Here is a 25,716-nt window from a genome sequence, read left to right as displayed (position 1 = left end):
TCTCTCATCAGGCCAGCACCGGCGAATAAGCAGAAAGAGCAGAATCCAGCCCGATTCGGACTGCGACCAATGACCAGCGAATTCATTGTTTGGTAATTAACGACTATGGGCGGGTCCAACTCCGGCAGCCAGCCTCGCACCTTGCTGTCCCGGCACTAGCACTTCAATGTACTGCGGGACTCAGCCGGCTGCGAGTGCGAGGAGTACACCACGCGCGTGCTGAGCAGCCTCGACAGTCAGAAGTTCAGAGCGGCCCTAGAGCTGCGGCAGCGGGCCTTCGAGACCAGTAGAAACGTGGTGCAGCTGCTCGAATATAGCGAAGGCAAAGAGTCCCACCTATGCTCGACCGTCTATTACTGGACGATCCTGACCTAACGAATTCCTGTGAAGCTCTCGTAACTGACCCTGGACGAGGACAAGGCACTGCTGGTGCTGCACGAAATGGCCTGCGGGTTCAAGGAACTGGCCAGGGTCTACGGGTGGGGCAGGGTCGACGCCCGCATGGTCGGAGTCAACTCTACCAACGAAGTCAAGGTCTGGGTGGATCCAGACTTCAGCAAGATGTCTCCGGACGACTTCGGCGAGAGCAACGAGGAGACCACAGTGATGGAACTTTTTAAGATCGCACAGGATGTGACTGAGGGCTGCAAGTTTTCGGGTGCCTTCGAGGCCAGCTTCCGGCGGAACGGGCGCCCGCTGACGTGCGAGATGCTGATGGAGAAGGTGCGGGAGTACGCGCAAAGCCTGGCAGGCGGGGGCCCGGGAGAGAGCAAGCTCGAGAGCCTGCTGTCGGACAGCGGCCGGACCGTCTCCAGATGAATGTATGGCAGTTGCATAAATAATATGAGTGGAGAAAACGTGGTGCCAATGCTGCAGTTGAAGGCCGTCTACGGGCTCAGCACCGACCTGCGCAACCACCTCCAGGTCGTCGGCGACCGGGTCTTCTATCAGGCCGGCTACAACGTCGTCGCCTACAACTTCCGCGAGCAGAACCAGCAGTACTACGCGGGCCAGGAGGGCTTCCTCAGTTTTCGGCGGTGGACATCAGCAGCGCCAAGAAGCAGATCGCGATGGGCCTAGTCTCCGCAGAGGCCAGGCCGGCCATCCTCTGTCAGGAGCTGGGCCATTCCTCCTCAAAGCGGCGCAAGCTGGAATTCCCAGAGCTGAACGTGGAGAGATGGGTCTCGCTAGCCTTCTCGACCAACACTGAGTTCAAGTCCCTGTTCGCCCTCTCCAACCAGGAGCCCCTGCTGGCCTGCGTCTCCACCGACAAGTCCAAGGGGCTCCTGGGGTTCGTGCGGGTGCCCACGGGGCCGGGCGAAGAGTTGCTGGAGGTGAAGTGCTCCTCCGCCACCGAGTCCATCACCAGCGAGACCGTTTCGGTGCTGGGATCCAGGACTTTCAAGACTTTCAAGATTTTGCCTGAGACCGAGAAGAGCTACACCTTCCAGACCCTGGCCAGCTGCATGCTTTCGTTGCCAGACCCGGTCTCTGACTTCGTCACGCACATCTGGATCTCGCCCGGCAGCCTTGAGCCCTCGCTGCTGGTGGCCTCCGCCAACGAGTTGTACTTTGTGGACGAGAAGGGCAATGAGATCGAGCGGCTGCCGAAGAGCCTGGTGCCGGCCTGGAAGGACCGGGAGGATCCCTTTGCGGTGCTGACCCAGTGGTCCCAGGGCTTCCTGGTGGGCGGGCCCTACGGCATCGCAGTCTTCGTCTACGAGTATGGAGTGTTCAAGTTCCAGAGCGTAAGAGAGATCCGGGTGCGGGAGGTTGAGCAGGGCGTCCGGGGGCTGGAGGTGTCAGAAGACCGAGTCTTCATCACCACTGAACACTCTCTGCTGCTCTGCAGCAAGACCGTCGAGCTGGACAAGTACGAGGTCCTGGGGCTGGCACCGCACACCGGGCCCATCACTTCGATGGACATCTGCATCAAGAAGCCGCTAGTGGCCACTGCCTGCAACAAGGACCGGTCCATCAAGATCTGGAATTTCGAGGAGCGGACGGTCGAGACCCTGAAGAACGAGACGGAGTCGGTCAGCTGCCTGAGCTTTCACCCGTCGGGGCTGCACATCGTAGTGGCCTTCACGGACAAGCTTAAACTGATGAACGTGAACAAGGACGGCGAGTCCCTGAGCCTTACAAGGAGATTAGCCAGTTCCGTAACTGCACTGACATTCGCTTCAGCAACGGCGGACACATGTTCGCCGCTGCCTCCCAGTCCGTCATCTACGTCTACCGCTTCTACCTCCCCGACTCTCCCCTCAAGGTCTTCAAGGACCATGTGGCCAAGATCCGCAGTCTCTTCTGGTCCCGCGAGGACAGCTTGCTGGTCAGCTGCGCAAACGACGGCACCGTGTACGGCTTCCGCATCGGACTGGAGAACGAAGGCCGCGTGCTGAACTACAATCCACCCAAGGAGGAGAAGACCAAGGGCGGCGTGACTGCCTGCGCGGTCATACCCAACGAACAGTCCATCTTTGCCCCCTACAGCTGCGCCGCGACAGGCGAGCGTGTGGTCAAGGAGATCGCTCTGTCGGGCGCAGAGCGGGGCCGCAGGGAGCTGTGCAAGGCACCGATCACACAGATCGCGTTCAGCTCAACCTCGCGTATCATGGTCGTGGGCACCGAGGAAGGGTTTGTGCGGTCATACAAGATGCCCTACAGCCAGCACCAGATGTACTTCGCGGCACATGACCAACGTGGCGTGGAAAAACTGCGGATGGCTCACGACAACAAGTATCTGTTCAGCGCTGGTCGTGACGGGTGCCTGCTAATTTTCGAGGTGCGCGACAAGGAGGGTAACGCCGAGCGATCGAAGGAAGGTTTCGGCTACTCACGCGAGATCTTCGTGGAGAAGAAGGACTTGGAGCAGCTGAAGAGTGATGAAGAGGAGAAGGTGGAGATTGACAACACCCTCACCTCGGCCAGTCGAGACGAGCTCAACGCGCTGCGGGAGGGGCTCAAGAAACAAGGCGAGAACTGGGCGCGGGAATACGAGACACTGATGGAGCGGAAGAAGCGCATCGAGGCCGAAAATCGGGAGGAGCTGAAGGCGAAGAAGGACGAGTACGACAACTTCCTGCAGTTCTTCGACAACAGCCAGGGCAAGCGCGTGGTTGAGGAGAACGCTGCCTTTGATTCGCACAAACGCCAGCTCGAGGTCGAAGGGGCCAACAATGCCCGGGAGTGCAAGCTTCAGCAGGACAGCTACGCGAAGGTGCTCGGGGACCTGCAGGAGGGCTACGAGCGCAAGCTGGAGGAGGAGCGGGGCAAGCGGGAGGACCTGGAGCGGCGGATCCAGCACAGCCGGCGGATGCACCACGAGACGATGCTGGAGATCCAGGAGGAGCAGAAGGAGGAAATCCACAACTTGACCTGCGACAGCAAGAAGAAGGAGCAGGAGCTGACGGAGAAGGCTCTCAAGAGCAAGAGCGAGATGAGCATGATCAAGAAGCGCATCCTGGCCAACAAGAGCGACTACCAGAAGCACAAGGACGAGGAGGAGCGCAACACCCTCCAGAGCGAGCAGCTGAAGGGCGAGCAAGACAGCCTCCGCGCGGAGATCGGGGCCATGGAGCAGGTCATCCGCGCCAAGGACGACCAGATCGCCAAGCACGAAAAAACCATCTACGACTACAAGAAGAAGAGCCAAGAGCTCGAGAAGTTCAAGTACGTGCTCGACCACCGCATCAAGGACCTCAAGCGCCAGATCGGCCCCCGCGAGGAGACCCTCACCGCCCTCAAGGTCAAGACCAACGACATGGACCAGGAGCTCAAGCGCCACAACGCCAACAACTCGAAGCTGGCCGAGGCGGTCTCGGAGCTGTACTCCCACGAGCGGCTCATGAAGCAGGACATCGCCCGCCAGCGTGAGCGCATCGCCATCAAGAGCGTGCGCATCAAGCAGTTCAAGGACCAGCTCTACCAGGCCGTGCAGTTCATCCAGGACGAGCAGGAGCTGAAGCGGCAGGCCCGCGACCTGCACGCCAAGTTCGTGCAGGCCACGGTGCCCATGGCCAAGGTCGACGAGGAGATCGACCAGGAGGAGCGCAACCAGCTCAAGTTCCTCTGGAACTCGGTGCGCATGCTCAAGAAGAACATCGAGTCCGAGATCCAGATGCACAAGAACGTCAACACTAAGATCATGCGCGAGAACGTCCTCCTCATCAAGGACATCACCGACAAGCGCACCGCCGTCCGCGAAAAGAGCAAGTTCACCAAGCGCCCCGAAAGCACCGAGCTCAAGGCTGAGGTCCTCGAGCTCGAGACTCGCGTGGTCCTCTACCGCAAGAAGCTCGAGGAGATCGAGCGCCGCATCGAGGGCTTCGAGGCCCGCGAGATGGAGATCGATTAGCCCTGAAAATTATTCATGAAATTAATGGAAGGCGGGACAGACCTTTTACTGATCTGCAAAATTAAGTAATTAAAAGCCTCTTTAGAATATAAGTTTTAACTCCCGATCCCCGCCAGGAGGTCCTGGGGAAGGCCGGCGGAGGGCCTGCTCAACTGCAGAGCCGTTCCCAACCGAGGCTGATTCTCATAAAACGGCATTTATTAATTGGCGACCGCTGACTTCCCAGTAATTTCGGCAGTACAAATTCGCAGGCGAGGTCGCTGGGAAGATCTTGGACCACGGATTAGGTGCCACAGTTCTAAGAAAGCTTCACCCGGAGATCAGTTCAAAAACCGAGTCATGACTCCTCGGAGGAGGGACAATTCATCTTGTAGGTCTTGGACTTGACCAAGAACCCACTGATCTCCAGAGGCTGCACCTCCTCGGCGCGCACCCAGTAGGACTCGTTTCGGGGCCTGCGGGCGCACTCGGCCCGGACCGTCAACTTCATCGTCTACTGCTTAATCGACAGCTCCAGCATTTTTATTCGCTGCAAGGCGCCCTGTCCGTGCAGCACCGAGCTCTCTGGCGAGTAGGTCAGCAGCTTGGGCTCCTCTGCCCAGACTCCCTCGCGGAGAGCTACTGCCTTGAGGCAGGCCTCGAGGTAGAGGCGGTTGGAGTTGGGGACGAGTGCACCTTCCGCGTCGGTCAGGCGCAGGCGCAGCTCAATCTTCTTCTCCTTGATAAAAAATTAGGGGATCGAACTTTCGAGCTGCAGGAAGAAGCGGGGCCTGGGGTCGGGAGGGCGGGGCGTTAGCACTCGGGAGCTGACCGAGAGGTGCTTCTCGAGGTATTATATTTTCTCAGCGTTGCTGCCGATGATCCTGGCGAGCATGTGGTTGATGCTGTCGGAGAGGAGCAGGAGCTCGGTAACGCTAGCTGGTTTTTCCTACCCCTCGGTGGGACCTGCTTTGGGGGAATGTTCCATCCTATTAGGGAATATTCCTTAAATAATTACACAATATTTATCACTAATCCATGCCTTTAAATTTATCAGTCTGTTCACCCGTTTCTTCCCTCTTCCACCCTTGTTCTTGCCCGTATTCCTCTCTTCATCCCCTTCCATTCGTCCCTTCCCTTTTATTTATTTCCTCCCATCCCTCATCCTCTACATGAGTCTCTTCCTCAGCAAGCTTGCTGAGTGCATTTCATTATGCGGATTTCGATGCTGAACCGGCAGTCGTTAGAGCGCACTAGTCTGAAAAAGCACGATCGTCTGCGCACGGATGCCTCTTTGTTCATCTCCAGGAGGGCCAGTTTAAGCCTCCAGAAGGGCAAGAACGCTGCAAGGCCCTGCAACCTCGAGCTCTACAAACGAACTCCGGGTCTGAAAGAATCTCATCGCTACTCGTCCGAAAAACGGGGCCACAGGAATCACGGGCTCTCCAGAGTTCCCCCGGAGTTAAGCTGGAGACCGATCCTTCGAAGCTAGAAATAAACGCCACTGGCGAGCGGCCGCGCTTCTTCTCCAACAACCGGGGCGCGAGGCCAGATCAGGGGCGAGCACGCTATCCCCTGTCCGGAGTGGAGGTCAAAGACCGCTGGGCACATATGTTGACAGACGAAGAGCGGAGGGAGGTAGCGGGAGTGGCGTAGGTCTGGTACTTGGGCGAGAAGTGCGAGCCTGCGCGGCGAGGGGTGCGAGACGACAAGGACGGGCGGTTTCGCAGGCAGTACGGGGACCAGGTGGGTTTCCGATACGAACTCGTGGCGGTCATCGGCTCTGGCTCTTTCGGGAGGGTATATAAGGCTTTCGATCACAAGGAGAAAGCGATGATTGCGCTGAAGATCGTGAAGGCAAAGGCCAAGTGCACGAAGCAGGCTCAGATCGAGCAGCGCATCCTGCGACTGGTGGCAGTAAATGACCCGCAGGACGACTACTGCGTTGTGCGGGCCAGGCACTTTTTCTATTTCCTGAAGCATGTGTGCTTCGCATTTGAGCTGCTGAGCCACAACCTGTACGAGGTGAGCAAGCTGAACAGCTTCAAGGCCCTGCCGGACGACATCCTCAGGCGGCTGGCACTCCAGCTGCTGAACGCCCTCAGCTTTCTGGCGGGTCTGGGCGTGATTCACTGCGACCTGAAGCCCGAGAACATCCTGCTGCGGGAGGAGGGCAAGGCGGGGGTGAAGCTGATCGACTTCGGCTCCTCCTGCCTGGCCTCCGAAGTGATCCACAACTACATCCAGTCCCGCTACTACCGCGCCCCCGAAATCATCTTCGGCTACCCCTACTCGCTCTAAATCGACATGTGGTCCCTGGGCGCCATCCTGGCCGAACTCTTCCTGGGGACGCCGCTGTTCCCCGGGCAGAACGAGGCCGAGCAGATCATCAACTACGCAGAAAAGCTCGGCCCGCCCCCACCCGCGTACCTGGCCCGCACCGAACGCGGGGCATGGTATTTCAACCATCAAGAAATCAAGATATACGATTCCCGCGGGAAGGTCCGAGCCCCCAACTCATAGCCCCTCGAACAGGTCCTGGCCGGCGCAGACCCCGACTTCGTGCACTTCGTGGCCCGCTGCCTCGAGTGGGTGCCCGAGCGCCGGATGCGGCCGGTCGAGGGCATGCAGCACCCCTGGATCTGCAAGGGGCTGCCTCCCGAGGTGCTTGAGTACCAGGCGCGCAAGCTCGAGGAGTGGCGCACCGTGGAGCGGGAGGCAGAGGCCTTCTATCGTATAGGCAGGCCCGAGGCGGCTGAGTGAGCTGTTGTAATTTGAATGAGCCAATTGCAGATGCACGACTTTGGCGAGGACGGCAGCCTCAAGATCAGGCAGCTCTCGCACAAGTGGCAAGACATCGAGCTGGGCATCGACCGCGAAAAACAGTTACGCAGGGACGCGGCCTAAGACCAAGTCAGTTACCTCGAGGAGAAGGTCGTCCGGGAACGGCCCCACGATGAGGCCCGCTTCAAGGCCCTGCGAGAACAGCTCACGAAGCTGGCAGACACTGTCAAGGACGAGAAGTCCAGTCGCCAGGAGTTCGAGGACCGCAAGGAGAGGGAAATAAGGGCGGCGGGTGAGTCCAGCCAGTCACAACTGCAAGCCGAGCTGACTCGCGTTCGCAGCCAGCTCGAACGCCTTGAGGAGGACTGTCTCACCCAGCTCGACTCGGCCTGCCAACAGGACCACCCTGGGCTGCATCGCTCCCTCCAGACAGACCTCCAGGGCCTATGGGAGAAGGTCAGCAGTGTCGAGGCGCTGATGCGACAGGAGCGCAAAAAGCGGGAAGAGTCGACAACTCAGGTGACCGAGGCCATCGAGCGCTAGCTGATCGAGGTGCAGGGACGGCTGGCGAGTGAGAAAAAGGCCAGGGAGGAGACTCGGTTCAAGCTGCTGCGGATGCTGGAGGAAATATCCGGCAAGCTGCAGGGTGAAGTGCTGCAGGAGCGCAGGCACCGCGAAGAGACCAGCGCCGGCATGCTCGACCTGCTCGAGCAGGTGGTTCGCCGCATCGAGAAGGCCTGCCTGTGACGTGAAGATTCGGGCGTCATCTGCGGGCCTTGAGTTTGCGCATCTCCAAGGCCTGCTGGTCGGCCAGCTTTTGGATGCGGGTTTGAGCCTTGGCGCGCTCCACCCCGAAGGCTTTCTCAAGCTTTTTGCGGGCCTGGGCGTCGGCTGCCTCGTACTCCCGCTCCCGCTTGTACTCTGCCTCTTGCTCCTCCTCTAGCACGGCCAGCATGTCCCGATTCTGCTGCGCCTGGAGGGCCTCGACCTCGCGCTTCAGGTCGTCACGCGCCCGCTCGCGCTCCGGCTGCCGGTCGAGGGCCTTGCGGCTGGGCTGAGTCTGCTTTATCACGAACTGATTGCGGGGCGGCTCCTTGTCCTTGTCCTTGTCCTTGTGGGTGTCCCTCTTCTTCGGGGACTGGGACTGGACGGCGGGGGCGTGAGGCTCGTCGCGCATCTTCTCCTGGCGCTGGACGGACAGGCTCTCCATGATTTTTTCGGGACGGAGTTTGCCGAGCTTGACCTTCTCGATCTTCTCCATCATGTCGCGCTTTTCGGCCTCGATCTGGCGCTTCATGAGGGCGCGCTGGTCCATGATTTCCTCGCGCTCCTGTTTGATGGCCTCGGCGCGGGCCATCTTCTCCTGGATGCGGTCCATGAGCTTTTCCTGCTCGAAGGCCTGCTTGCGCATGATGCGCTCCACGTTCTCCTTCTTGTCGTGGCGCTTGATCAGCTCCTCGTTCTTCTTCTCCCGGATGTCGTGCAGCCTGCTCTCCTGCGCCTCTTGCAGCGCCCGCTCCTTCTCCTGGATCTTGGCGAGGATGGTCTGCTTGTGCTCTTCCTGGGACTTCTCGTAGTTGACGCGGACCATCCGGCGCTCCTCCTCCTTGCGCGCGTCCTCCCGCTTGCGCTCCTCGAAGGCCACCAGCTTCTCTTCCTCGAGCTCCTTCTTCCTGCGCTCCGCCTCCTCGGCCTTCTTGCGGATCTCCTCTTTGCGGCGCTCCTCAAGCTCCTGGTTGTGCTCGAACACCTCCTTCATGAGTTCTGCGTGCTTCTCGGCCCGTCGCCGGTGCTCCTCCAGCTCTTCGCGCTTCTTGCGCTCGAACTCCAGCCGCTTGGCTTCGTTCTTCTGCTCTCGCACCTCGAACTCCTCGCGCATCTTCTCGAGCTCCCGCTCGTTGCGCTCCTTGGCCAGCCGCAGCTTTTCCTCCTGCTCAAGCCGGCGGGCCTCAGCTTCCTCCCGCTTCTTGCGGTTGGCCTCCTCCATGGCCGCCACCCGCTCGGCCTGCTTTCGGTCCATCTCAAGCTTCTTGCGCTCAACCTCCTCCTGCTGCTTTTTCTGGATGGCTTCGGTCTGTTTGCGGAACTCCTCCTGCTTGATTCGGCGTTATTCCTCGGCCCGGCGCTGAGCCGCCTCTTTCTCGAGGGCCTTCTGATGCTCCTTCTCGCGGGCATACCGCTCCTTCTCGGCCTGCTCCTCGAGCCTTTTCTTCGCTCGCTGTTCCTCCTCCTCCTGCTTGCGGCGCAGCTCGGCCTCGCGGAGTCGGCGCTGCTGTTCCTCCTCCTCGCGCTTGCGGGCCAGCTCTCGCTCCCTGCGGGCCTCCTTCTCGCGCCCCTCCTGCAGCTTTTTCTCATTGCTCTCGCGGATCTCCTGCATCTTGAGCTCATGTTCGATGGTCTGCTCGATCTCCTTCTGCTGCCGCAGCTTGATCCGCTCCAGCTGCCGCAGCTCCTTCTCCACCACCGACGACTTCTCCCGCGTGTTGGCCTTGGACTGGAACATAGACTGCTGCACTCGCGAGGCGTTGGGCACCCAGGTGCCTGCCTTCTCCTCGGCCAGCACCTCCTGGCGCACCTCCCGCAGGCGCTCGATCGCCGCCAGCCGCTTCTACTCCTCGTGCTCGACTCGCTTCTGCAGCAAAGCGGGGTCGGTTTCGCCATCGGTGTAGAGGTGGCGGATGTCGGGCAGCCCCTTGGTGAGGAGGTCCTCGCGGCGGACGCCCTCTCTGCTGAGAGCCTCCCAGGAGCGGGGAGTGAGGCGGAACTTGCCGGCCAGCTCGCGGGGCAGTTGCTCTAGGGAGTAGGTGCTGCTCATATAATTAATGATCCTGGGGCTCAGAGCTGGCCGCAGCCGGCGATGGTCACCTTGCTCTTGGGCTTGCCGCTCTCGCTGCCCAGTCCCTCGATCTTCTTCACCAGGTCCATGCCCTCCACCACCTTCCCGAACACCACGTGCTTCCCGTCCAGCCACGGGCACGGCACCGTCGTTATGAAGAACTGGGACCCGTTAGTGTTCTTCCCGGCGTTAGCCATCGACAGCAGTCCCGGCTACGTGTGCTTCAGCTTGAAGTTCTCGTCCTCGAACTTCGTCCCGTAAATCGACTTCCCGCCCGTGCCGTTGTGGGCCGTGAAGTCACCCCCCTGCAGCATGAAATTCGGGATCACCCGGTGGAATCCGGAGCCCTTGTACCCGAAGCCCTTCTCGCCGGTGCACAGGGCCCGGAAGTTTTCGGCAGTCTTGGGGACCACGTCAGCGTGCAGCTGGAAGGTGATGCGGCCGGAAGGCTTGCCGTCGATCTCGATGTCAAAGTACACGGACATGCTGTTGAATATATCCAATAACCCCGCCCCCGTTTAATTCAAGTTAGGCGCCTGGCAGCCACGAGTCATTGATGCCCGGATTGTCTCCTTCTTTAATGTTCCCGAATTTGTCAATCGCGCCCGGGATCGGCCCCCACAACCCCCTCAAGCCCCAGCCTAGCGCCCTGCCGCCCCGCGAAAACAAAAACTGGCAGAAGCTGTTCATCGGGAACCTGCCCGAAGACTTCCCGAGCAGCCTGCTCGAGCGCCTCTTCGGAGCCGTGGGGACAGTCAAGGGAGTGCGGCGGACCGAGGCCCGAGGCAAAATTGCCAACTTCGCCTACGTGGAGATGTAGACAGTCGAAGAGGTCGTGCGCTGCCAGAAGCTGCTCCGGGACTTCTTGCTGGCGGGCCACTAGCTCAAGGTAACCATTTCGAAAGAGACAGAAATCTTCATCCAGGAGTGGCTGGCGCTCCACGCGGAGCGAGGTGAGTCCCGGAAGGAGCTTGACCTCAGCAAGTTCACGGGACAGGACGAGGCTTCCTTCCAGGCGAGACTCAAAGCGGTCGCCGCCCAGATCTAACTCGAATACCGCACCTTCAGGGAGGAGCGCATCCGCCACGAGGACGAGCAGCAGCACCCCAAGGAAAAAGAACGCGAAACCCGCAAGCGGCAGATTCGCAAGGATCTGGAAAAGCGGTTTAAGGAGAAGCTGGAGGTACTCGAGAAGAGCGAAGAGGAGTGGGCGCGGGAAAGGCGCAGGGACCTGGAGAACTAGCAGGAACGGAAGGCCAAGGCCAAGCGAGCAGCTCTCCGGGAGCTAGAAATTGGGAGTGACCATGAGCTTGAGAGGAAGGAAAAGTTTAAAACTTCCAGCAGGCCACGCGAGCTCAGACAGGAATTCTGGGAGCAGTGCACGCACGAGTCCACCAGGCCCCCTGAACCAGAAGGCCCTGTCCCTCCAGCCCAGGCGCTCTTCGTACAGACTGAGGAAACTCCACTCCCAGTCGAATCAGTCGCCAAGGGGGAGGGTATTTCCTTGCGAGCTTAGCCTCAGTCCTCGAGTTTATATGAGTCCACAGCAGGCCAGTCTAAGGAGGATGAGCAGGCGCGCAACCGAGAGGAGGAGGAAAGGCAGAGGCGCGAGAAGCATGAGGCACAGATGCAGCTCTTCCTTGAATACTACCGCAAGGTGCCTAAGGACAAGGAGTAGCTGTTCGCCTACCCGCTCAACTGGCACGAAATCGCGAGGCTGGGCATCTTGGAAAAGCGGATTCGGCCCTGGCTGCAGCGGAAGTGCGTGCAGCTGGTGGGGCAGGCGGACGAGGTCTTCGTCTCCAAGATTGAGAAGCGGCTGGTGAACGGGGCGGGGGCAGAGTCGATCGCGCGTAAGATGCGGGGGGTGTTGCTGGAGGAGACGGAGGAGTTCGTGGCGGGGCTGTGGAAGGAGCTGGTGTTCTAGGTGGAGAAGGCAAAGGCAAACCAGACCTGACTTATCATTTATCAAACAAATTTTATTGCCTTTTAATCATGAATAAGTCCTTAATTGAGTGGTTCAGGCTACTGCCCTTCCTCGAGTCTCCTCCCGACACCGACTTCTTCGCCCTCCCCTTCCTCTCCGCCCTCCTCCTCGAGCTCCTCCAGCACAGTCCCCACCTCCCTCCTCTCCCCCTCCCCTACCACACTGTCCGTGAAGTAATCCGCTTCGCCATCCAGGTGGGACTAAACTCCACCCTCAAGGAGCAACTGATCCTGAGCGCGAAGGGCGTGGGGGGCAGCGAGCTGAAGGGACTGTTCAGCCTCGAGGAGGAGTAACCTTCCACGGAGGCGACCATGAAGCGGGTGGACGCCTACATCGAGAGGATCGAGGAGGAAAACCAATTCTTTAGTGACAAGAACAGCCAGTTGGAGAGGGAAGTCAAGAGTCTGCAGGACAGTATTCTCGAACTTCGCGAGGAGTACCTCAACGGCCTTGACGACAAAATCGAGCAGGCAGTCTAGGCCAAGGCCAGGCCTCTTTAGACCGAGAAGGCCGTTCTGGAAGAACAGTTGCGCTCGGCCTTGCTCAAGACAGAAGCGTTGGAGTCCTAGCTCGAGCTGGTGGAGTAAAAGCTTAGGGCCAAGAAAGAGCAGCCTGCGTTCAGTGGCCGGAAGGAGACTCGGGCACTAACAACCCTAGGGTAGGAGATTGACCTCTGGAAGAAGGATGATAGCAAGGCTGAAACCGGCATCCAGACTGCCGATTGGAACCCCGGCAGTTAACGAACTACACCACGCAGGGCCGAAGAGGCACTGCTGGCCCGAGTTAGGCGGGTGCTGCCCAGGACGGGGGTCAGGAGCGGACATCCCTTCGAGTCGCACAAGAGGCTGCTCCAGATCTAGAGTCTGTTGCTGGGAGAACCTTCCTGTCAGACGTTTCAGGAGCATGATGAGCAGGATGAGGCATCGCTTGAAGAGGAGCGCAGGGAAATCAGCATCGACTTCATGTCCGACGAATTGGCCGGCGCCTTTGAACAAGAATAGGGAAAGGACGGAGGTCGGCAGACGATCGAGCGGCTGCTGGAGGCGCGGCGGCGGTGCACGCAGCTAAGGGCCAAGAAGGACGCGATGGTGGCGGGCCTGCTGCGATGGGCGCAGGCCAGGCCCGTTTGAATCTTTGCATTTTATTCATGACAGAGGAGCAGGTCAGTCTGGCAGAGGTGAAAGACCTGCTGCTGGAAGCTAGGCTGCTCAAGGAGGAGTCCGTGGAACTGAGCTCGCAGAACATCTGGCTACGCGAACAGCTGGCCCTCGCCCAGCACGACCTAGCCCGCTTCAAGGCCTCCCGCTCGGCCGAAAGCGATTCCAGACGTTTCAGGCTCGAGGAAGAGAATATCGCCCTCGAAAAGAGGCTGGTCGAAAAGACTGTGGAACTGGACGAGGCACGTGCCCGCAACAAGGTCCTCGAGCAAATGGTCCGGAAGTTCGACGACAGTCTGGGGGGGATGGAGCGGCTGTTCAAGGAGTACGAGGCGGAGCGGCAGCGGCAGCTCGAGGACCAGGACTTCTACGTGCAGCGGTTCGCGAGGGAAATCTAGGAGCTGAAGGGGCGGCTGTGCGAGAAGGACGAACTCATCGAGGAGCAGGCCTTCGAGCTGCGCAAGTTAAGGACGTTGCAGCAGAGGTGAGTTCAATTTGAATTTGAATGCTCAGTCCGTCCAGGCTCAACGTCAGGCGCAACAAGAGCAAGTCCCCCTCCAGGCCGCTCGACAGGGCTCGTCCGCCCAGCCCCTCTCCCGCCTCCCCCTACCCCACCTTCTCCAAGGCCCGCTCACCATCCCCCTGCCACAGTCCTCCCAGAGAAAGGACAGCCCAGTACATCACCCCATTCCCAGCAGGCACCTCAACTCCCCAGCTCACCCTCAAGGTGGTCGAGCCTCCTCCGCCGCCCGTGCCAGTCCAGCCGGTGCAGCTGTTGCGCGTCCTGGCCAAGTAGGGGTCGGGCGTGCCAACGGTCCCAGTGTTTAATCGAGCGAAGCTGCTGAAAGTGCATCAGAAGCCGAGCGAGAGCCCCAAGTTCATTGATGAAATTGCGAGGCCGATACCCGCAGCAAGGTTCAGCTAGTCCCGATTTCTCGAGGAGCCGTCAGAGCTGAACTGGGACATCCCCTCGGTAATTTGCGCAGGCAGCAGTCGCAAGGCCCTGAGCAACCACCAGTATGTCGACCCCAACTTCAACCTCGACGAGTAGGCCAAGCCTGCGCCCCCGTCCCCTTAGCCTGCAGAGGACAACTCCAACTGCGAGAATGCAGACCCGAATATCAAGAAGACCGTCAAATTTTAAGGCAAGCCAGAACAGGCAGTACTTTCAAATCGGGCCTACTTCTCAGGCAGGAGCAAGCGGAGCAGGCCCTCCGAAGACTTGGCCCGGCCTGCCCTGCCACAAGGCTATGCCAGCCGCGAACTGCAGCCGACCTCGAAGGTCGAGAGCCAGCTGACCCGCAAAAAGAGTGGCTGCCCGCGACACAACCCTCTACGGGCCTGAGTGATCAGATCATTGGTCTGCGCCCTGAGTGGGAGTGAGGTGGTAGACCTTGACCCAGTCGACCATGAAGTCCTGGGTCCAGGTGCTGAACCACTGACCCTTAGCGTTGTAGAAGTCTCTGGACGCGAACTCGTTGTTGTTGGACCAAGGCTTGCTCCCCACGCCTTCCGGGAAGTAGCCGTTGGTGCCGCCCACTGCCAGGTTGAGGATCAGGTAGAAGGACTGGTCGAAAGGCGCAGCCTTGGACCCGCCCTGCCAGGGGTTGTCCCGACCGTCTTCAAACTGCCCACGCTCCCAGAAAGACTAGTTGACCTTCAGCTACAGCACGCGGTTGGTGTCGTTGTCCAGATAGGTGTACATCTGGTTGGCGTCCCAGTACAGTCCGTAGACGTGGTAGTCGTCAGAGAGGGGGGCCGAGTGCTTGTGCTCGGCATGGGTCTTGTCGTACCTGTTCGAGAAGAAGTCGGGGCCCCAGTGCAGGGTCGAGGAGAAAGACTCGACACCTCCGTTAGGGTAGTTGAGATTGCCCCTCGATTCCATGATGTCGATCTCACCACTGGCGGGCCACCCTCCGTATTAGGCCTCCTTCGGAAGCAGCCAGATTGCTGGCCAGAGCCAGTCTCCCTTGGGCAATTTGGCCCTGATCTCGAACCTCCCGTACTTGAAGGCCCTCTTAGACTTGAGCAAGGCCGACTGGACCGGATTGAGGATGTGCGCCCCGTCGCTAATCCGCTCGCAGCCGTAAAACCGGTTGCCGGTGCACCGGTCTGAGTCTCCGCCGCCCCACATGTCCATGCGGTAGCCGCCGCGCACCTTGGCCTCTCCGATCCTGTCCTCGAGGAGGACGGGGTGGATGTGGAGGGCAGAGTCCCTGACGAAGGAGGTGGAGCGGTTGTTGTCGTAGAGCTCGAACTCCCAGTTGCCGCCGCCGCTCATGGTGATGTCATGGGCCCAGTTGCTGAGGTTGAGGGAGTCGAAGTTGTCCTCGAACACCAAGTGCTCTGCTGCCCCGGCCAGGGATACAATCAGGATTATCATTGTCCACAGTTATTATAGCAACTCCCATGGCCAAGAAGAAGAAGCTCAAGAAGAAGAAGAAGAAGCAGTTCGACCCCCCGGTCTACCAGATCCCCGACTTCGACGACCCCGAAACCATGTACCCTCGAGCCGACCTGCTCATCCGCCTCGCCACCCCCTTCGTCCCCGACGACCAGATGACCCTCCGGATGAACATTCCTATCAACACCCGGGTCGAGGAGGTCGTTAGGCACATTTCCGCTCTGCACCTGGGGGCCGTGCGGGGCATAAAGCTGTGCGTGGACCGGTTCAGTGAGGAGGAGGCGATGCCCCACGACAAGCGGCTGATGGACTGCGGAGTGGCAGCGGAGGGCGAGTACAAGGTGTACTACGACTTCGCGCCGGTGACAAGCCCGGTCCTTCTGTGAAACTCCGGATGTATCATGCGATGGCCACGGGCGGCAGAGTTAATAATGCTGGAGCTGCAAGATCGGTACGTGAACCCCATTGTGGACCGCCTGGAACTCTACCTCAAAGGGGAGTATTTCAGCGGCCTGCAAAAATACAAGGGTCTTAACCGGTCAGGCTTTCTCGAGAACACCGCCAAGGCCAACGTCCACCAGGCGCAGGCCCCCCTCCGAACACTGCGCCAGCGTGCCGAGGAGGCGGTCTCTGCCCTTTCGCTCGCGTCCGACAACATCCTCCGTCTTACCCTGCTAGCAGGCCTCGAGCGCTGGAGCACTGCCGGCCAAAGCCTTCCGGTGCTCAAACAAAGGTTCTTCATGGGGGGATCGAGCACGAGTGTCATCAACACGATCATGCTCGACGGCATGGCGCGCGGCTACTTCAGGGGCGCCGGACTGCACGCCGCGCAGTTCCTGGGCTGGCTGTACCCGACTGCCGTCTTCGCCAAGGGCGGAAACACTTTGGAGTGGATGCTCTGGGGGACTATCTTCGCGGCCCTGACCCACCCGCTCGACACCCTGCGGACTGTCTGGTACTCGGACCTGGGCAACAAGTACCACAGCTTCTGGGAGGTTGCCGGCTAGCGGGGACTGTCGCCGTCCCTGCTGGCTGGGGTTGTTCCGAAGCTCATCCACACGGCCTTGCTGATGGGCACCCTTCACTACTCAGTCAACCACGACACCAGCCCAGTGGTCACCACCGCTGTGTTTGCAGCCATCTACCCTCTGCTGGCCATCAAGTCCCAGCAGCAGGTGGGCGGCACCCGACTTTCCTTCGCAGACAGCCTCGCGCTGCCCTCGCTGTCGAACCCGCGAGCGCTGGCCGGGGGCATGCTCCCGCACCTGCTGCTGCTGACGCTGGGCAGCTACCAGCTGGGCTACATGCTGACTGGCACCCGCAACCAGGAGATCAGCGAGGAGCTGGGCTCGATCCGCCAGAAGATCTACAACGAGGCCTTCGGCACCACAGGCGAGATCTGGAGCATGTGACCCATCCCAAATCAATCATGCCACCACGTCAGACATCCTTCTGGCACGACCAGGACAGCATTGACAGGCTCGTCCAGGAGTCAGACCCGCCTGAGCCTGCGCCCCCCTTCGGGCAGGCCATCGACTTCACTCCCCTAGACTCCTATGCGCCTCGCAGTTACCTCATCAGCCCAGTGCCCCTTACCTAGCCGGCCAGACTTGAGCCGCGTTCCCGCAGGGTCAGCCAGCTTGACTGGAAAGAGCTGGCGGCGAAGGCCAGGCTATCGAAGCATGGCCTCGAGAAGGAACTAAAGGATTTGCTGAAACAATACGAGAGCAGAGGCAGCGAGCTTTCTTCGCAGCTGAGCTCAATGGCCAGGTACAAGGCTTAAGCGGAGGAGCGCAGCATTGAGGCTGGCGTCCTCAGGGGCCAGATCGAGCAGATGTCGAGGGCTGCATCGGTGCAGGATCGAACCATTGAAGGACTGCAATCCAGCCTCGTGAGTGCCAAAGCCGAGATCGAGAGACTTCAAGGCAATGAAACCCTGCAGGCGGCGGACCGACTTAGGCTGGCCTGCGAAGACAATGACAGGCTCGCAAAGGAGATTCTGCAGCTTCGGGCGCAGCTCAAGGAGAGGAATGAGCAACTGGCATCTGTGAGAGATCAGGCCAGCCTCTTGCAAGGCTCATCTGAAATTCTTGAGGAACGGTTGGCAGGACAGGCCAAGAAGTCTGAAGAGTTGCAGCGAAGGGTGCTGCGCCAGAGTGAAGAACTGTAACAGCTCCGGGCCTCGTTCTACAGCCTAAAAACGGAGGAAGAACGGGCGCGCAGACAAACCCAGGAGCTGGATCGGCAGCTCGCGGCCAGCAGAGAGGCACACGAGCTGAGGGTCACAGCCCTGAACCAGCAGCTGCACGGGCTGACTAAAAGCAGCAGGCAGGAACTGGCTTAGAGTCGGGCCATCATCGACAGCCTCCAGGAAGAGTTAGAGCAGGCGCAGGCCACCGTGGTGTCGGATCAGCCCGACCTGTCTGAGTAGCTGGCAGAGGCCAAACTTGCACTGGGCTCCCTTTCCGCTGAGAAGAGCCTGCTGGAGCTCCTGCTCTCAACAGTGACCGGCTAGCAAGTCAGTAGCTAGATTGAGGCCACGGCAGCCCGCTCTGAGGCTCAAGCCAAGGCTGAGGAAATACAGTTGCTGGAGGGTCAGGTGGCGCAGCTTGAAGAGGCCTGCCGCGAACTGGCGGAGCAGGCCTGCCGGGCGGAGGCCGGGGGGGCGTGCAGGGAGGAGGTGCTGGCCGTCCTGCGGGAGGAGGCGGAGGAGCTGGCCTAGCAGAACCAGCTGCTGCGCTTTCAGCAGGGTGATCTTAAAATGCATGAGAAATTGATGCTGCGGCAGCTGGCCCAGTCGCAGCAGGCCTGCCAGCAGCTCCTCCAGCAGGCCACCGCCGAGTCCGCCCGCGCCCGCTACCTCTTCGAAAAGACAAACCTCCTCTAGTAGCAGATCAGACACTGTCAGGAACGAGAGGATAGCCACAGCAGTCTGCTTGTCTAGGCCGGGGCCGACCTGGAGGCCGCGAGGGAGTAGTCGAGATGTCTTCGTGCAGACAGAAACGAACTAGCTGCACAGCTGAAGCGGGCGGTCAGCGAGCGCAGGGAGTTGGAGCTGCGGGTTGAAGTTTTACAGGAGGAGTTCGCCCTGAGGGAGAGTTCGTCGTCTGAGAGTGGCAGTGAAGAGGGCCAGTGTGAGCCCATCCAGGAAGGTGAATCGCGACAGAGACAGTACTCTCAGGCAATGCGGGAAGGCCGGCTTCGAGCCGAAGTCGAACAGCTGAGGGCTACGGTGGCGAACCTGCAGACCCAGTTGAGCAGCCTCGAGCTGGCGAACTTCGACCTGAGCCAGCAGCTCAAGCGAGTCGAGCGGACCAGCGCTGAATACCGACAGGCGGCCTAGAGCCTACAGCTACAAGCGGAGCTGCAAGAGCAGAAGTCAAGCCGGGTGTTCCAGCTGCTGGCGGGGGGCGGGCAGCTGAGCGAGCAGCTGGGGGAGGAAATCAGCCTGGCCTCTGCGCTGGTGGAGGGGATTGATTAATAATGACCAAGGAGGCACTGGAGGAACTGGACCGGCTGATCGGCAACCTGGACAGCCAGATCTTCCAGATAGAGACCAACTACCTGGGCGAGACTGCCTGCACCGGCAACATCTTCCGGGGTTGGGACTCATATATTGGCGCCCGCAAGAACAGCAAGGCCATAGTCCAGCCCTGCGAACGGCTCTTTTCCCTGGCCTCTGTTGGCGCCCGCGAGCTGGTCTACGCGCTCGGAGAGGCCGAGTAGCCTGCGGAGGGCGTGGCCAGCACCCAGCTGAAGCGGGTCAAGAAGAAGAAGAACTACGCGAGCATGGCGAACCTGTCGAAGCGGGCGAGTGTGGGGGAGGAGCTGGGGGAAGGGAGCGCGTCGGGGGACGACTACTCGGAGATGGGGCGGAAGAAGGTGTCCACCTTCACGAAGAAGCAGATCGCCAAGAAGAAGAGGTGATTATGCTGTCAATTTTTGAACGTCTTGAAGAGCAGGAAGGCGATCTGCCCCACGTAGAAGTAGATGTAATGCTTGGACTCGAAGGTCACGAAGGACCCGAAGGACCGCCCCACGAAGCAGTGCCAGTGCCCGGGACTCTTGAAGTTCAGCTGCTCCTGGAAGAAGGAGGCCATCTCCTGCCAGGAGTGCTTCTTCAGGGACTGGCGCACCAGCTCCATGACGTAGGCCTCCAGCTCGGGCTCCATGTCCTTGGACTTGATCACGGGGCGCAGGGTGTCCAGGGTCTCGGCCATGCTATAATTGATGCAACCGACGCCATACCTAATTCATGATTACCAACCCCACTACCCCCGGCAAGTACCGCTTCTTCACCCGCCTCGGCAACTGGAGCGAGGAGTGGGAGCTCGAGGAGGTTCGCAAACGCGAGTACCTGCGCCGCAAGGCCAACCGCACCCTCCCCTCCCAGCGCCTCGAGGAGGCCCTCCTCAAGAGCTACCAGCCCGCCTCCCTCACCTTTCCCAAGGACGGGTTGCTCCGCTTCGGCACCAGCTTCATGCTCTACAACGCCAAGACCCAGGGCTTCCTCGGTGCTTTTCTAACCAGCCGCCGACACTTTCAAAAGCATCCAGAACACGGAGGAGCACTACAACGCCTCGACTGTGCTGGGACTGCACGCCTGTCTGCGGTCGGTCTTCACCATCGAACGGGCGGACTCCCGGGACGGCTACCCGGACGACGTGGTGCACTACGGGCAGGAGTTCAAGGTGAAGGTGCACTGGATGCTGAGCGGCAAGGACAAGCCGCTCTACCTGCATTCCGAGCACCAGAACGACCGCAAGTTCTCGCAGAAGACGCGGATGCAGGAAGTGACCTGGGCCCTGAAGGATACATACGACAAGTATAACGTGGTGTGGTCGTTCGAGGACCCCGACTACACGAATCGCCTCGAGACCGAGGGCGAGCCCGTCCGGCTGTCCGACAACCTCATCCTCAAGCACAACTTCACCAACCGCTGGCTGGCCTCGGACGTGGTCGAGTACACCAACTTCTTCGGCGAGGAGTTCGAGGTCATGGTCAACAATTTCTTCCTCAACTCGAAGGCCCAGGTTCTCAAGAACGAGCACGAGGGCAAGACCACCATCGACTTCGCACAGCGCGGCCAGAAGCTTGAGAACATCTGGGTCCTGGTTGGCGCCAAGCACCCTTCCCAGGAATTCGACGAGAGCGTCGTCCGCAAGGTGGACTCCCTGCCGAATCTGATGCAGAAGGTCAAGTTCCATCTCGGCGAGCGCGGGGTTTACGGTCTGCGGTTCCTGTCCAAAGTGTTCCAAAACATGGACCTGGATCAGGCGAAGACCCTCGACCCTGACGACTTCATGTGGGGGCTCAAGAGCGCCAAGGTGTTCTTCGACTACGACCAGTTCCAGGTCGTGCTGAAGCACTACGGCTCGGCCAAGATTGACTACCCTCGCTTCGTCCAAGATTTGAGGGGATAACTTTCTGCCTCGAGGAAGGAGATCATCGGGAAGGCCTACGATTTGGTTTGCAGAAAGGCAGGAGGAGAGGGCCGGGTCACGGTAGAGGAACTGGGCAAAATCTTTGATGCGAAGCGGCATCCCGAAGTGCTGAAGGGAGCGCGGGAGGAGGAGAAGGTGTTCAACGAATTCGTGGCGCACTGGAACCGAGTGGAGCCGGACGTGCAGGTGGGGCGGGCAGAGTTCTCGTAGTACTACTGGGACATAAGCGCGACCATCCCGAAAGACACCCATTTCGAATTCCTCATGGTGAGCATCTTCCACCCGTGACATGAATTATTGACATCTCAATAATAATGCAGGAAACTCCGAGGCACAGCTACGAGCAGCTGGTGAATAAGGACGTCCTCCTCTACAGCTCGTTCGGGAACCTGCTCGAGTCCAGGAAGAACTCCGCCCCCGCCTACACCATCCCCAAAACTGCCCGCGCCTCCCCCCGCAGGGCAGCTGATCCCCAGACTAACCTGAATCTCGACAACGGTAAAGACCTGCTCTTCAGTAGGTCGCCCTCCTTCAAAATTCCAGTCGCCAGCAAGAGGGATCTGGTCAGCATGGAAACCGCTGCCGTTGGGGCGGCCGAGCCCATGAACGTGGCCGAAGCCGACAGGGCCAGACGTTCGAACGCGCCATCTGCCACGATCGGGGGCGAGCCTCGATTCAGGTCCCAGGGAAGGCTCGGTCTAGCACCGGGTCCGAAATACCTGGTGAATGATAATCCTAAGCTCAAGTCGCAGCCATGCTACTCTTTCCGGCGCAGCCAATCCGCCTCGGAGTCAGGCCTGAAGGCCAAGCCGACGCACGTGGGGCCGGGCTGCTATGAGAGCCAGACCGCCCGCACCTCACACTTGAAGTCGTCCGTCCAAGTCAGCTTCCCCAAGTCGATGCGATACAAGGCTCCGCTCAAAGAAAACGCAATAGAAGAGACCTATGACTACAAGCACAAGTCGATCTGCAAGCACTACGACTTCAACTACGATTTCGGGAAGGGCCGGCCCGAGACCAGGATCACTCCGCGGGAGGCGGCCTGCGTGCCGGTGCTGCGGGGCAGGATGCTGGGCAGCGACTTCGGACGGGCCAAGAGAAACGACCCGCGGGGGCAGTTCGGGCAGTGGATGAGCCATGTGCCGCAGAGCGTGAACATCCCGATGCCCAAGTTTTGAGGATACATATAATGTTTGCGGTGAAGAGGGTGGGCGCGATGGCCCGGGCGAGCTTCCGATTCGCCGACTTTAAGAACAAGGAGCGCGGCGAGGAGAAGGATTTCGCAAACCGCGAGGACAAGAAGGCCACCGAAAAACTGCGGCAGGCCATGCCCGGCAACCCCACGCCTCCGCCGCCGAACGAGGTGCAGTCCAGCCTGGAGACAATCCTGAAGACCCACAACATCAAGCCCACCGAGGAACTGGTGGCCGGCCTGCTCAAGTGGCGGGACAAATGACATGCATCGCCGATCACCCGAAGGTCTCCATTTCGTTGAAGGTGAGGTAGAGGGCCCCGTCCTCGTCTCGGTGCTTCTCCTCCATCTGTCGGATGCTCTTCGCTGGTTAGCAAGCCACTGATCTCGAGCATCTCGCTGCGCCCCCCGCTCTGCACGTACAGGTAGAGTCCGTCCTCCTGGCGCAGGTTCAGCTTCTGCCGGATGAAGATGAGCAGCTGGTTGGCGACCCACTCGCGGGGGACGGCGAGGCGGGCCACCTTGAGGACGGGGAGCTTGCTGCCAGACTCCTTTTCGACGACGATGGAGGCGCACTTCTTCTGGAGGGAGATGAGCTGGTGCTTCTTCTTGCGCTCCTCGAAGGCGTAGTTCTTCTTGTAGTCGCCCTTCATTACGATGATCAGATAATTATGCTCAGATAAACTAGCCCTTCACCACCACCCGCCCGAAGTCGTCCTCGAACAGGTCCTGCAGCAGGGCCGCGCTCTGCTCCCGCAGCGACGAGCTCGGGTGCAGCTTCAGGATGTCCATCTCCAGGTACTGCTCCTCCAGGCTGTCCACGTACCGGAACAGCATTTCCACAGGGCTCTAACGCATGAACCTGCGCCGGATTTCCTTGCCGGTGGGCATCCTGAACACCAGGGTTATCGTCCCGGGTCCCTCAGGCTCAGCTCGAAACTCCTCTCGCAGGCATTCTTTGCGCTTGCGCTCCTCCTCCTTCGCCATCTCGATCCTTAGAATCTCCTGTTCCTTTTTCCTCAGCTTCTGAATTTCCTTCTCGTAGTCCTGCTACTGCTGCTCCCGCTCCCTGCGCTCCTGCTCGAAGGCCAGCCTGCGAAACCGCGAGGTCTCCTCCTCCTCGATGAACGATTGCATCCGCGGGGGCTCGTAGCCCTATGGACTGCGGCTGTCCTGCAGAGCTTCTCGCAAGAATAGCTTGTAGTCGTCGAAGGAGACGAGCCCGTCCTGACGTCTGATCACCCTGCAGTCCCCCGGATGGCCTGCCAGCACAAGGCTGCTGGGCATTCGGGCCACTTCGATTCCCAGCCGGGCACAGGCCGCCCCAAACTCTTCCGTGTGGGCCAGGATGCCCATGACGACGAAATTGAGGTTTACTAAGGTGGCGACGCTGGGTTCGTTGACCGTGTGATGCAGTCCTGCAGATTGTTCTCCGCTGTCCGACAGGATCACCAGCAGAGGGCGTCCCGGCCTGGCTCTCAGCAGGTTCTAGTCAAGATGCCACCTCCTCCAGCGTGCCGCACTGGAATTCTGCATACAAGGGCCCATAGCTCTGATAGTGGGCGATGTACTCCTCGCCGCCGCGGGATAGGCCTCGGATGGCCCTCGGCAGGAAGTAGTACAGGCGCATGCACTGGGACTTGAGACACTCGCACCGGGAAGCAGGCCGCGGGTGCTGCAACAGCGGCAAAGGAGCATCAAGAGGCTGCTCGCGCAGATCTTATTCGTCCCAGACGGGGGCCTGGCTAAGCAGCTGTTCCGCAGAGCGACTGACGTCGAAGTCGTTCTGCTGGAGGAGGGAGCGGGCGAAGGCGATGTCGTCCATGTCGGCGAACTCGACCAACATGAGCACCCTGCGCTCCTTTTCCTCCTCAGTGAGATCTGACATTATGAGATGCGAACAATCATGCGTTTTTGCGAGGCGGAGTGTTCGGCCTCGCCCCGGCCAGGGCGCGGGTCTGCTCGGCCGGCTTCAGGATCTCGAACGAGCAAGTCATGTCCTCTTCCACGACCATGCTCGCGCCCGCGTTGTTCGAGTCCCCGCAGTAGTTGGGGGCGCTGAAGACGGTGACGAGCTGGCGCTTGCAGAAGAACTAATACCCGTCCTCGACCACCTGGTGGGCCCGGCAGATGAGGTCGATGTCATTGTTCTTCAGGAAATTCTGCACGATCTGCTGCGAAAACACGTAGGAAATGCCCCGCTCGGACGTGTCCCAGCCGTCCGCCGACTTGTCGGGGTCCGACCAGAGCAGGTCGCAGAGCAGCCCCGTGTCGGGCACGTCTGTCGGCCGCACGATCTTCGCCACCTGCTCCACCCGCTCCAGGTGCGGGGACAGGCCCCCGTGCATGCAGAAAATCTTGTCAGAGACGAGCGCGGCTACGGGCAGACTATTGAAGCAGTCGGTGAAGGTCTTCCAGAGGCGGATGTTGTACCTGCGCTTGCACTCGTCGTAGAACCCGTAGAGCCGGTTGATCGAGGAGGACTCGTGGTTGCCCCGCAGCAGGAAGAAGTTCTCCTGGTACTTGATTTTGTAGGCAAACAGCAGGCAGATCGTTTCCAGACTCTGCTTGCCCCGGTCGACGTAGTCGCCCAGGAAGAGGTAGTTGGCGCGCGGGGGGTGGCCGCCGTGCTCAAAGAGCCGGAGCAGGTCGTAGTACTGGCCGTGGATGTCCCCGCAGATCTTGACGGGAGTCTCGAGCATGAGGAGCATGGGCTGCTGCATGAAGATGTCCCGGGCGCGCTGGCAGAGCCCCTTGATCTCTTGCTCTGACAGTTTGACCTCCTTGCCTGGCTTGGCATCGCGCACCGAGAGCAGCTTGCTGATGATCGCGTCCAGGTCCACCTCAACAACCCGCTTGTCCATCAATTCAAACTTTGATTGGCTCACCGCATCCACCGCGGGCCCGTCCGGTACTGGCCTCGGGGCGGGTTCCTTCGCAGGCTCGACTCTTCGTTCTCCCACCGCAGCCGCTGCAGGTGCTCTACTGGCGAAAAGCTGGCCCGCTCCACCCACCCGCCTGAGCTCTCCTTCTCCCTGCGCAGTTCCCGGGACTGCAGGTTAGGAGGATAGTGGAGCCGCTAGGCCGATCTGTTTTTTGGCAGCTCCTGTAGGACCTCGCGGTAGTCCGGGCGGCGGTGAATGCCCAGGCCCTCATAGGGGTCCGAGTCGGCCGGCCTGCTCTGGAGAGGCGTGACGTGCCTGAAGCCGTGCTGGTTGGTGCCCCAGAGCCGCATCTGCCGCTGTCGGAGCTTGGCCTCTTCCTGGGCGGACACGAAGGAAGGACTGAGGTCTGGTTTGATTAGCTCGTAGATGGAGGGCTAATTTATGATCTTGGAGGGAATGGATTCCAGGGCGGGCCGGTCACACTCTTGGTAGTCCTTGTGTTCGAGGATGAACTTGTTGCTTTTGCTGGGCGGCTTCGGGCCTGCCGTTGGAGCCTGGTGCGTGTTTGGCTCAAAGTCAAGCAGTTCGTGCGAGTAAAGTCCCAACTCGACTTTGTTTTTCTGCCCGCTTTTAGTGGGTACTTGAGACGTGTGCAGGCCTGCTTGTGGGGACCTTTGCTGGTGCGCACTTT

At 60.1% G+C, this 25,716-nt stretch overlaps 5 protein-coding genes and 1 pseudogene across 5 annotated transcripts; 1 reads left to right on the top strand and 5 right to left on the bottom strand.

Moving 5' to 3' along the window:
- The first annotated feature begins 867 nt into the window (after window positions 1-867).
- Window positions 868-4,357, top strand: cfap57 (cilia and flagella associated protein 57). The gene is given in 3 exon segments (XM_052056767.1): window positions 868-998; window positions 1,049-2,129; window positions 2,132-4,357. Coding segments are annotated over 3 exon segments (3,438 nt in total).
- A 3,526-nt stretch (window positions 4,358-7,883) lies between these two features.
- Window positions 7,884-9,935, bottom strand: LOC127595056 (trichohyalin-like). Its single transcript, XM_052056765.1, has 3 exons — window positions 9,747-9,935; window positions 9,255-9,686; window positions 7,884-9,212 (listed from the first exon to the last, which is right to left on the bottom strand). The coding sequence occupies exons 1-3, from the start codon at window positions 9,933-9,935 to the stop codon at window positions 7,884-7,886; spliced, it is 1,950 nt and encodes a 649-aa protein (XP_051912725.1).
- A 20-nt stretch (window positions 9,936-9,955) lies between these two features.
- On the bottom strand, window positions 9,956-10,450 carry LOC127595055 (uncharacterized; the record flags this gene model as incomplete). Its single annotated transcript, XM_052056764.1, is given in 1 exon segment — window positions 9,956-10,450. A coding segment is annotated over 1 exon segment (495 nt), but the record flags the coding sequence as incomplete, so codon positions are not given.
- A 4,004-nt stretch (window positions 10,451-14,454) lies between these two features.
- LOC127595054 (beta-1,3-glucan-binding protein-like) lies at window positions 14,455-15,483 on the bottom strand. Its single transcript, XM_052056763.1, is given in 1 exon segment — window positions 14,455-15,483. A coding segment is annotated over 1 exon segment (1,029 nt).
- Window positions 15,484-22,417: 6,934 nt separating this feature from the next.
- On the bottom strand, window positions 22,418-22,793 carry LOC127595053 (uncharacterized). Its single transcript, XM_052056762.1, has 2 exons — window positions 22,553-22,793; window positions 22,418-22,506 (listed from the first exon to the last, which is right to left on the bottom strand). The coding sequence occupies exons 1-2, from the start codon at window positions 22,791-22,793 to the stop codon at window positions 22,418-22,420; spliced, it is 330 nt and encodes a 109-aa protein (XP_051912722.1).
- Window positions 22,794-24,044: 1,251 nt separating this feature from the next.
- On the bottom strand, window positions 24,045-25,004 carry LOC127595052 (serine/threonine-protein phosphatase alpha-3 isoform-like; annotated as a pseudogene).
- Window positions 25,005-25,716: the final 712 nt, after the last annotated feature.

The sequence above is a fragment of the Hippocampus zosterae genome, unplaced genomic scaffold (assembly GCF_025434085.1).
Source record: "Hippocampus zosterae strain Florida unplaced genomic scaffold, ASM2543408v3 HiC_scaffold_376, whole genome shotgun sequence".
NCBI lineage: Eukaryota > Metazoa > Chordata > Actinopteri > Syngnathiformes > Syngnathidae > Hippocampus > Hippocampus zosterae.
Note: the sequence above shows the minus strand (reverse complement) of the source record. Positions and strands in the feature narration are given on the sequence as shown.